Genomic DNA, 12747 nt, shown 5'->3' with positions numbered 1-12747 from the left:
TGAACAGGATTCATCACAAAAATAACAACTATGCTTTATGAACTTAGTGTTTGAATTAATTTTCTAAAATTTGGCTATTAACCAAAAGGTTAATTGAGTCTTTTCTTCTTGCTCTATTGTGGTTAACATACTAATTCTTCCCATTAAAGACCCATTTTATTATGCAAATGAAAAAAATCACAAGACTTTGTGTCTAAGTGAGAGCTGCTTTTTTGCAGGGGAACTCATGCACCTGTTTAAACCCCCAGCCCCCACCACTGCTTCCATTGGCTGCCAGACTTAGTGATCAGGTTTATAGGCTGTGGGGTCCTTGAATTTTGACTCACATTTTCTTTGTGACTTACTCTTGTTTTGGCTTATATTTCTCTCCTTCCAGCTCTCAGCATGCCAACAGCAGCTGCATCATGGCACTCACCCTGCTGCCAAGAGGGCAGGCAGCCTCCTTGGAGACTGTAATGCTGCACTATAGCCAACAGTTAAGAGATAGATACTGGAGTAATACTTACAGCACAGCTGAAATTCACATCATTCTAGGAGGCATTTGGTGGAACACTTTGCCCATCGTATTTTTTAACTAATTTTTAAAAACTTAATTATGAAAAATTTTCAAGGTTATCCTAAGGTGGAAAGAATACTATAGTGCATTCCCACTTGCCTTCATGTCTGTTTCAATAATTTTCAACTCACAGACAATTTTGTTTCACTGTCCATGGTGTTTTTCCCATGGTCTTATCCAAACTGCTGGTAGATTCATTTCCAGGGATAAATATATCTTAAATTAGAGTTGCTTTTCCATCCTTCTTCAGCCTGTCTGTAAGATCTGTCACCTTAATGATTTTCTCAGTCCTTTCTTCTTTAAGGTACAAAATATTAGCATTTTTTTTTCCTAAATTAAGCCAAGATATGCTACTTTAGTAACTGTTGTATTTTCTGATACTGTACCCTAAAATTTTTGAAGCACTGTTCATTCAGTCAATCATTCTATCCGAAGCATGTCTGAAATGTGCAGGATCTTGGAATATAGAGCTTTAATGGTCATTGGGTTTGATTATCAGTTTCACCACTAACAAACTGTGTAACCTGGGACAACTTCCTTACCCTCTCTGTGCCTCAGTTTCCTCTTTAATACAGGACTAATAGGAGCACACACCCTTACAAGGCTGTTGTAAGACTTAAATGAGCAAATACATTTAAACAGCTTAGATACAGCCTGACACAAAGTGTTCTGTATATGCTAGTTGCTGTCTTGTCATCATTGTCATCCCAGTTGTCTTCATCATCTTCATCTTTTGTCCCTCTTCACTCATTTTACATAATAGTGGACTGAGACTCAAATGGATAAAACAGCTCCCTTCAGGTCAGATGACAGTTTTATGAGGATAACTTGAATGAGAAACCATGTCCCAATTTTTTTACTGTACTAGATAGAGTTTGATACATTCTTGTCCTCAAGGAATTACATTCTCACAAATAATGATTTGCCAAAAAAAAAAAGGATTAATAAAAACATGAACAAGGGAATATATATTGCTGCTGGAGAGTTAAGTCTTAGGAGCTGTGTGTTTCGAGAGGAGGAGAGAGACCCTCAGCTGCTGGGGCGCCCTTGCCACACTCAGTCTCCCACCACATCAAGAATCTCCCCTCCTCAGTTCCACACAGACCTCCAAAAGAGGAGGGGGCCTTCATTCCCATCCGTAAAGTCTGCTCTACTCAGCCATAAAAAAAAAAAAAAAAGAAGAAGAAGTTGTGTGTTTAGAAAGCAAAATCCTACAGGTAACGTACAGGCATACCTCGAAGATATTTCGGGTTCAGTTCTACACCACTGCAATAAAGTGAAAATTGCATTAAAGCGAACCACATGAATTTTTTTGTTTCCTACTACATACAAAAGTTATGCTTACACTATACTGTCATCTATGAAGTGTACAATAGCAGTATATCTAAACAAATGTACATGTCTTAATTAAAAGTATACTGAGCTATCTCAGGGAAGTCTGAGGAGAGGCAGATAGAGGAATGGCCAACTAGTTGGTGGAACAATCAGAACACACACAACATATATCAGTTAATTTTGTCATCTTACATGGGCATGGTTCGTGGCACTGCAAAACAAATACAATAATAGCATCAAAGATCACTGATCATGCCTTACCAAAGCAGATAGAATAATGAAATAATTTGAAATATTGTGGGAATGATAATAATGTGTCATAGACACACAAAGTGAGCGCATGCTGCTGGATAAATGACTCCAGTAGACTTACTTGATGCAGGGTTGCCACAAACCTTCAATTTGTAAAAAATGGAGTATCTATGAAGCACCATAAAGCAAAGCGCAATAAAAGAATGTATGCCTATACCTCCACTTTAGTGGAGAAGGTGGAATGTCAGGAATGCTTTTGTTTAAGAAAGGAGATGATTTGGTTGATGAAACTAGAACATTCCATACATAACAAAAAAAGAAAAGAAAGCTTGAGTGGGATGAGACCACCAGATCTAGGGAACATTTACACATGAGATTAAGAGAGAAAGCAAGAAATAAAAGGAGAGGGAAAGGTATTATTTGAACTACCAGTGAGTGTCAAAAGAGATGACTGGATTCTAAACTTCATCTAAACCCAAATGGGATCCAGCATTTCTAAAATGTTACTTATTTACTTACTTTAACGTGTGCCGAGCACTGTTCCGCTTACTTATAAATAAAACTTCATTTAATCCTTGCATTTAACAATCCTATGAAATAGTTAACTATTATCAATCTCATAATACAGCTAAAGAAACTGAGGCATGGAGAAGTTAAATAATTTGCCCAAGGCCATTTGCTTATTAATAAACAAGAGACCTAGGATTTATATCAACCAGCATGGTTCTGGAATCTGTGCTCCTAACCACTTTGTTCTCCTGCTCACAGGTGATCAAAACCCCGGTGCAGATGAAATCTTAAGGTTTTATGGTGCACCCAAATGTTGCTTCCCTTTCAGTTTTTCTGTATAGACCAGTGTATAGGGAAGCCCTTTAAAGAGAGTAGAATGGTGGTGTCATTACTCATACCTGCGCTCTTGGCTGACTCGAGGATAATTAGCATTGTGAGTCCCAGTTAGATTTCAGGAGACAGAATCTGCCCACTGCAGACATACATCTTTATAACAAGCTTTATCACAACAAGAGTATGATTACATTTGTTAGTTGCAGTCCTAAAACAGTACTCTGGTGTTATTTTCACATGAAATTATAAGATCACTCTTATAGGCATGTGCTTTTTAACTTTACTAATTCGAGGTCATTCACTAAAAAATATTTCTTGACGGCCCCTGTTTTAGGTATTGGAGATGCTTGGTGACGAGTTCCTTCTCTATAAATTCTCTTTGGATTTTTCCTTTCTTGTGAGCTGCTTCTTATTAGCTTACAAATTGTCATTATTTCTCCCAACTTGGAAAGAAAAACAAAAATAAAAAGAAACTTTTCTTGACTACACATCCCTTTTTAACTACTGGCCCATATATATTTCCCCATTTACATCATGACACCTAGAAAATACTGTCCATTCTAATTTTCTCTCCACTTTCTCCACCAGATCTCGTCCAGCTCCAGATTCAAATTATATCCCCCTGCCTACTAACAGCTCCACCTGATGTCTGCTGGGCACTGAAACTTCCAAAACTGAACTCTCGATCTTCCCAACCATTCCTGCTCCCTGGAACTCTTTCCCATCCCTTTAAAGGGTGATTCCATCTGTCTCATTGCTCAGGCCAAGAACTTTGGCTTTATCCTTAACTATGCTTTTGTTCTCATACCCCCACCATCCATTCCATCAGCAAATCGTATTCGTTTTACCCTTAAAGTCTATCCAAAATCTAACCATTTTATCTCACCTTTGCTATCCCTGCTCTAATTCACTTTGTAAGTAATCTCTCATTCCCAGCTATCTTCCCACTTCCTTCCCTGGCCACCCTACCTCTACTATCTGCTGTCAACCCAGCAACCAGGTTGATTCTTTTAAAACATCGGTCAGAATATATCACCTCTCCAACAACATGTTCTTCAAGATTTTTTTTTCATGTAACATGAAACAATTTAGATGAATCTCATCCACATAATGTTGAGTAAAAGAAGCCAGAAGCAAGAGTTCATACCGTATGATTGCATTCATTTAAAATACAAAACTAGGCCGGGCACGGTGGCTCACATCTGTAATCCCAGCACTTTGGGAGGCTGAGGTGGGTGGATCACCTGAGGTCAAGAGTTCGAGACCAGCCTGGCCAACATGGTGAAACCCTGTCTGTACTAAAAATACAAAAATTAGCTGGACGTGGTGGTGGGCACCTGTAATCCCAGCTACTCAGAAGGCTGAGGTAGGAGAATCACTTGAACCCAGGAGGTGGAGGTTGCATTGAGCCGAGATTGTGCCATTGCACTCCAGCCTGGGTGACAAGAGCAAAACTCTGTCTCATAAAAATAAATACATTAATTAATTAAAATACAAAACCAGGTAAAATGAATTCTGTGTTGTTAGAAATAAGGATCATGATTGACGGGATGGGGGTTGATTGTGACTGCAAGAGAACACCAGGAGGGTTTCTGGGGGCTGGTCTTTTCTATTTCTTGATCTGGGTGCTGGTTGCTCATGTGTATTCAGTTTGTAAAAATTTGGCAAGTTATACACTTAGGAGGTAACCTTTTCTGTGTATATTTTATACTTCAATTAAAAAGTCTTACGAAATTATTTCTCATACAAAAAAATCATTCCTTTTTTTTTTTTTTTTTTTTTGAGATGGAGTTTCACTCTTCTTGCCCAGGCTGGAGTGCAATGGCACAGTCTCGGCTCACTGCAACCTCCGCCTCCCGGGTTCAAGTGATTCTCCTGCCTCAGCCTCCCAAGTAGCTGAGATTACAGGCATGCGCCACCACGCCTGGCTAATTTTGTATTTTTAGTAGAGATGGGGTTTCTCCATGTTGGTCAGGCTGGTCTCGAACTCCCGACCTCAGGTGATCTGCCCACCTTAAACCTCCCAAAGTGCTGGGATTACAGGCATGAGCCACCGTACCCGGCCCAGAAAATTATTCTTCTCCTTTAGACTTAGAGTCAAATAATTTGTCAGCATTTATAACCATTAGCATTTATAACCAAAGACACAACATACCAGAATCTCTGGGACACAGCTAAAGCAGTGTTTAGAGAGAAATTTATAGCACTAAATGCCCACAGGAGAAAGTAGGAAAGATCTAAAATCGACACCCTAACATAACAATTAAAAGAACTAGAGAAGCAAGAGCAAACAAATTCAAAAGCTAGCAGAAGGCAAGAAATAACTAAGATCAGAGCAGAAGCGAAGGACATAGAGACACGAAAAACCCTTCAAACAATCAATGAATCCAGGAGCTGGTTTTTTGAAAGATTAACAAAGTAGATAGACTGCTAGCCAGACTAGTAAAGAAGAAAAGAGAGAAGAATCAAATAGACACACTAAAAAATGATAAAGAGGAGATCACCACTGATCCCACAGAAATACAAACTACCATCAGAGAATACTATACACAACTCTATGCAAATAAACAAGAAAATCTAGAAGAAATTGATAAATTCCTGGACACATACACCTTCCCAAGACTAAACCAGGAAGAAACTGAATCCCTGAATAGACCAATAACAAGTTGTGAAATTGCAGCAGTAATTAATAGTCTACCAACCAAAAAAAAAAAAAAAACCAATAAATCTTCACTGAGCAGTAGGCACTGATCTAGACATGTGGGATACAGCAGTGAAGATGAGCTACAAAAGCTCCTTGGCTGGGCGCAGTGGGTCATACCTGTAATCCCAGCATTTTGGGAGGCTGAGGCAGGCAGATCGCTTGAGCCCAGGAGTTCAAGACCAGCCTGAGCAATGTAGTGAAATCCTGTCTGTACAAAAAAATACAAAAATTAGCCAAGCATGGTGGTGTGCTCCTATAGTCCCAGCTACTTGGGAGGCTGAGACAGGGAGGGTGCAGTGAGCCAGGATCACGCACTGCACCCCAGCCTTGGTGACAGAGCAAGACTCCGTCTCAAAAAAGTAACAAACAAACAAACAAACAAAAACTATGTAAAAGTAAGTTTTATATAAGTGAGAAAAGGCCTCATTGAGATGGCATCTGGACTAACACTTGGAAGGAGATAAGGGCAGTAGCCCTGTGTATGTCTGGGAGAAGAGTGTCCTGGACAGAGGGAATGGAAAGCAAAGGCCCTGAGGCAGAAGCAGGCTCGGTGTGCACGAGCAAGCACTTGCACTAGCAAGGAGACAGTGGGACTGAAGAGGAGTAGGCCAGAGCACACGAGCTGGAGATGAGGTCAGAGGCACCCCTGGAGCCAGATTGTGAAGGAGCTGGTAGGCCTCTGTAAAGACTTGGGAATTTTATTCTGCCTGAGATTGAGGGTTGAGGGGGGAGTCATTGTTTTGCCCAGGCTGGTTTGAGTTAGGTTTCAGGTGCTCAAACCTAGTGGCAGGTAGTGGCAGGCCATTCATCTTCATTGCTGTAAATACATTTCAATTTATTATCCATTCTTCTATTGATTGATATTTAGGTGATTTGCAAGAGATATTAATTGTAAAGAAACTGAACAAGATATATCCTTTTTTTAAAAATTGGATAACTTTTGTGACATAACAGGTTAGTTCCAATGGCAGTCAGGCAATCAATCAATACTCATGGTATACATTAGAGATAAATTATGAGTACATGTATATTAGTGTCAAACAGTAAAGGGTGCAAGGTTGAAAATACAAAGATATGCGAGGTGGATTGCTTGCCTTCAAAGACCCTATAGTCTAGTTGGAGATAAGATATATATGCATATGGAACAGCAATTAGCAAGGACACATACAGGCAACACCAAATAACATCTTAGGCAATTTGCTCCATAAGCATTCTGAAATGGGCAAGATCACTTTGGACTCCAGTGATACAAGATTTATAGGGCAGCTGAGAATTTAGCAGAGCCTAAAAACGTACATAGGATTTGGAAAAGCAGAGACAGACTTTGCAGACATTATCTGAGCAAGGGAAATAACAAGAAGGCCAGTTTGTGTTTAAGGGGTCTGTGGGTGGTCAGTCTGAGTTAAAGTTTAGGATTCACTTTAAAGCCTAATGGAAATTTGGATAAATGTAATTCTAAAGTAAAGAGCTGCATTCAAATCTGGGAATATTGATATAGTCCACATTTCTTAATCATGTTGATGTATTAATGCCACATTTACTGCTACTAAACCTCAAAGTTCACAAGGCCTAAATGTTTTAAATATATGTATTTTTAGACCAACAAAGAAAATTCATCCAGTGTGACTGTATCAGACCCTGAGACGGAAAATAAGGCAGGCCAGACTCTGGAGAACAGCTCATTAATGGCCGAGCTCCTGAGCGATGTACCCTTCACCCTGGCCCCGCATGTGCTGGCAGTGCAGGGCACCATCACTGACCTTCCTGACCACTTACTCTCCTATGATGTCAGCGAAAACTTATCACGGTTTTGGTATGATTTCACTCTTGAAAATTCAGTGCTCTGTGATTCATAATCTTTATGTCTGTTTGCACCTTAACAGCTTTAAAATATGTTCACCTATTTTATTTGACCTGTTTGATGTTCTTTGCCGTTTCACTGTTTAAGGCCCTCAGCAAAGTAAGGATCATAAAGCAAAGAAAATAGCATTACGTTAATTACTCTATTTTTAAGAAAAATGTACATTTGTGTACAAATTGAACTTAAGTTCTACTTCCTTTCTCCCATATAATAAATATAAAAATTAGGCTATGAAGGTTTTATGAAAGGAGTCCATTCCTTCAGATGGTCTCTCAAAATATAACACCTCAAATTTATCTTAGAAGAACTGTGAAAAAGAATTGTGGCATTTTTTAGTTACCACAGCTCCGAAGTCTGAGCTAGAAGTGGGTGTGAAGTCTCCTCTCTGGTTTGTAGGAAGTTGAATTAGTGTTATTCCCGATTTTTTTTCTTCCACAGTGTTTATGAATGAATTCAGAAAAAAAGTTGCCAGTTAGCTTAATTTCTTCAGACGCATTGATGTGGAAGTTTAAAACTTGTCCTAAACAACAGTGCTAGTTTGCTGATACGAGAATGCTAGACCTGCTCTGCGTGCTGTTTCTGGAGTGGCCCATTTCCGTTTTCTGAAACTCATGGCAGCCCTTTCCATTGTGAATAATTCTTATGTTCCCACCTTTGTTCTCTGCCTTTTTGCTACTTCAGTGTGCTCTCTGACCAGCTTTCCAAAGAACTTTCCCTGCTTCTGCCTCGGTTGGCATTTGCTCTCCTTACCACATATGTTCCCCAGTTTCTGAAGAGATCCACATTTCCTTTCAACCTCTCTGCCTCCTGAAGAAAAACATCCCATGATGATACATATTATTGCTGATAACACCCTTATTTAGAAATTTGTTGGCCACAATACAGATGGAAATGTTTTACTCCTGGAAAAACTAAAATCAACTCATTTCCAATTCGAGTATAGGCAAAACACCTACATATGACTTTTAGTTCTTGAATATCCATTGTTTACTTGAATGAAAACAGAACTGCCATTGGTCGATAAACTGTAAAGGGAAGAGGCAAATTGTGATAGAGAATTTTCTATGCCATGGGAAATTGAAATCACATTCATTTTGATGACCAGCAATATGATTTATTAACTCTGTGCCAAGTTTTAAGTATATTTTTTCACGAAGAGTGCCATAGTGAAACTAAACACTGTGCATAAAGGTACATGAATTATTCCAGTTTTAAAGTATTATTATGCATGTTTGTTTTAATAAATGTGGCATGGTTTTAATACAAATGCTATGTTATTTAAAAGTTACAGGAACATTTCTATTGACAAAAATATGCTTCCTTTACATATTATGTTACCATATGATGTTAATGATTAAATTAGATCTTTACATAGTTTTTATAAAGCATCGGTCTAGGAAATATGACTTATTGCTGATGCAAATGTGAACATTTTGTAGTAGTTTTGTAAAAGCACATCCTTTTCAAATATCTATGTTAATGTACCCTTGAAACTAAATGCAAGTACATAGTCAGTTTGTCTAGTTTATGTGTGAAATTTTGTCTAAAATACCTAAACATTTAATCTATATTTATGTCTACCATGTTATCAATGTTTATAAGTACCTTCATGTGTCTATAAAAATGTTATATTTAAATAAATGTGAATTAAAATAAAATTTTTGATTATTTTCAGATCCAGAAAAATGGGTTTTTTTGCATCATTTATATCTGAATGCAAGTTGTTAATTCTTTAGGAGCCAAAAAGTTTAAGTATATAGTTTGTATAGTGCTGGGAAAAATATGCAATTTCTTCTTACATATAAGTTTTAAGGAATAACTTTGAAAATGGTAAGATCAGTAGTCCTGGCTTAATAGGACTGGAGGGATTTGAGAGAGACGACATGAGCATTTCTAGATTGATCCCATCATCACAACATTTAGTAAGGGCCAATGTTAATGATCTTCTCTTTTAAACAAAAATATTGTGAAAATGACCATTTAATTTTTTATTCTGTATATAAATTAATGTTTCTATGAAACATTAGAAATCAATAAGCTAACTTCATTTTACCTAAGAAAATTGAAGCCTAGAAACACTAAATGACTTAAATCACTTAGTGATAAATAAATGCCTACCTTAATAGTGTTAGTAATTATAATATATGATAACAAAGCCTTATGATATGGTGGGAAAGAGTTCAGGCAATTGAGGCAGCCAGACAGAGTTGGTAATGGCTCCCTCCCTTATAAACTGCGGAGCTTTCAATCAGTCCCCTAACTTCTGGTGCCCTCAGTTCTCTCAGTTGTTAAACACTAATTGTTCATAACTTGCGGCGTTATGCTAAGTTATAGTTGGTGTATGTCAAATGCCCGGCAGCCTAAAGCCTAGCACATCATCAGTATTCTGGGAAACGGATTGTTATAATTCTCGTTATTAACCATACACACACAATACTATAATGAAATGCAAAATACATATTAATTGAACTTCTTGAAGAGTAACATAAAAAAAACAGCTACCTACATTAACTGTAGATCCCACTCCTTCCCAGTATTTTGTTCCATATTAAATACCTTACTATGAGCAATATTCCTAAAATATGTTAGTTGACTGTTCTCCCTTAGCTAAGAATTCCATAGTGAACATTTTGTTCTTTTTCTCATTATTATAGTCTTTTTCCTAATATATGTTATTATTGCAAAGTACTATAGGTATACAATGTGCAGGTGATTTTACTGAATCTTATTTATTTCTTTATTTGGGATGGAGTTTTACTCTTGTCACCCAGGCTGGAATGCAATGGCATGATATAGGCTCACTGCAGCCTCCTCCTCCTCCTCCTGGGTTCAAGCGATTCTCCTGCCTCAGCCTCCCAAGTAGCTGTGATTATAGTTGCCGGCTACCGTGCCTAATTTTTTTTTTTATTTTAGTAGATGTGGAGCTTCACCATGTTGACCAGGCTGGTCTCGAACTCCTGACCTCAGATGATCCACCCCCCTAGGCCTCCCAAAGTGCTGGGATTACAGGCATGAGCCACTGTGCCCAGCCTTGAATCTTATTTTTAGCCTTAAAATACGTTCAAGACTTGCATGTATTTTTTTCCCAAGCTTTCTTTAAAGACATTTGCATTCTTTCCTAAAAACAGAATGAGAGAGGCTATTCTGACCATGTATTACCCTGGCTAATTAAATTTTGATCAACTGAACTTTAAAAATTGTACCATTAAAACGTTAGCAAAGGCACAATTTTTATTAACAATTGCAGAACAAATCTAGAATAGTTTTTTAAGGTAAACATTCATTGACATTAACACTTGTTTTTTTCTTAAAGAAAAATGGTAAATTGAAAACAGTATGAAAAAATTCTTCAAAAATTCCCAGAGATTTCATTTCTCATCATTCTAAATGACAGGTGAGGAGAAGCAAGGAAAGAATCTCACCCAAGTTCTGAAACCATAGTACATCAGACTACCTCTGTACCTCCCATGGTAACAATTGATCAATAAATGAACACTGCCCTCAGTAATCTAGCAAAGAATATGTTTCTTTCAGAGATCAATGCATTATCTTATTTATTATGTCAATAACTCACACAAAATATAAGTTTATTGGAAATGTAGTTGAAGGATGTTTTGTCTTTTAAAGTTTTTGGGAAATACAGGTTTATGGACATTATCTTTTGAGCATTTGTCCCATATTACTGAGGGCATGACCTAGGTATTATTGGGAAATCTAAAACTTTCAGAATAAGTCCACTTCCATTCATACTACATTGGCTTGAAGGATTAAGTATTCTTATGTTTCAGGAAAAGGACTCTTTATGCCATATGGTTTGGCAGATAGGTGTGTGTAAGAAAGAGAAAGATGTATTGATTGACGCAAGGAACTCTGTTTCAGTCGATATGACAATATGTCAGTCTTTTAAAAATTTAAATAAACTTTTTATTTTGGAATAGTTTTAGATTTACAGAAAAACTATGAAGATACCACAGAGAGTTGCCATATACCCCTCACTTAGTTTTCCCTGTTATTGACATCTCACATAACTACAGGACATTTATCACAACCAAGGAATCAACACTGGTACATTGCAATTAACTACACTGCACACCCTGTTCAGATTTCATAGTTTTCCTCTAATGTCCTTTTTCTCTTCCAGCAGCCTATCTAGGATAGTACATTACATTTATTTAGTTGTCATATCTCCTTAGCGCCTCTTGGCTTCAACAGTTTCTCAGACTTTTTATTTTTGATGACCTTGACAGTTTTGAGGAGTACTGATCAAGTATTTTGTAGAATATTTCTCAAGTGGGGTATATCTGATGTTTTCACATGGTTAGACTAGGGATATGAGTTTTTGGAGAAATACTCCAAAAAGTGAGATTATATCATATTGAGAGTAGTATATGCTATAAACATGACTTATTGCTGATGACGCTGACTTTGAATACCTGGCCAAAGTAGTGCTTCTCAGCTTTCTCCACTGCAAAAGTTATTCCTCCCAACCTTTCTATACTCTACTCTTTGGAATTAAATCACAAAGCATGACCCACACTCAAGGAGTGGGGAATTAAACTCCACCTCCTTGAAAGGCAAGTATCACATAAATTATTTGGAATTCTTCTGCATGAGAGTTGTCTCTTTTCCTCAATTTATTTATCAGTTATTTATTTATATTAGTATGAACTCAGGAATCTTCAATCTTTTTTCCAAGTCTTAATCAGTGCTATCCAAGAAACATATTTACATTTTTATGAAAGTCGATAAAATTTGGAACATTTTACATGGTGCAGATGAATACCATTTTATGTTGGATGTGATAGTATATTCTATGGTTTCCTCAAAATTTATCTTCCTGTTAATGTCAGGCATGTATCTCCTTAGTTTATCATGAATAACCATATATACCACAGACCTTCCTTGTAGGGCTAACAGTGTTGCATTGTAAGTGGAGCCCCGGTAGATAACTGGCTTTTTCCTACCTTATTCCTAAGATGGTTGCATCTTATAAATAATGTCATTCTTCAGCAAGTGGTATGGAAATGAGATTGTAATGTCATTATTTCCTCTTTAAAGAATCAAGAAAACTCATGACACAAAGAGCTCTTCTCTGTAAAAGGTGAGACTTTTTTTTTAGTAATAGCAAAAATAAAATTGTACCTTCTTAATTTTCTAAAGAAAGATGGATTTCATTTTCAACATTAAGAGGTAGTT

General features: G+C 37.3%; 1 protein-coding gene across 2 annotated transcripts in view; it reads left to right on the top strand.

Moving 5' to 3' along the window:
• Positions 1-9237, top strand: part of UMAD1 (UBAP1-MVB12-associated (UMA) domain containing 1) — a 234666-nt gene extending 225429 nt beyond the window's left edge. For both annotated transcript variants that reach the window (XM_002803373.4, XM_077997021.1), the window contains one exon: positions 7289-9237. In XM_002803373.4, the coding sequence (XP_002803419.1) occupies positions 7289-7546 (258 nt within the window). In that variant the 3' untranslated portion in view covers positions 7547-9237. The remainder of the gene's footprint in view (positions 1-7288) is intronic.
• Positions 9238-12747: the final 3510 nt, after the last annotated feature.

Source organism: Macaca mulatta, chromosome 3 (genome assembly GCF_049350105.2).
Source record: "Macaca mulatta isolate MMU2019108-1 chromosome 3, T2T-MMU8v2.0, whole genome shotgun sequence".
Classification (NCBI taxonomy): Eukaryota; Metazoa; Chordata; class Mammalia; order Primates; family Cercopithecidae; genus Macaca; species Macaca mulatta.
Note: the sequence above shows the minus strand (reverse complement) of the source record. Positions and strands in the feature narration are given on the sequence as shown.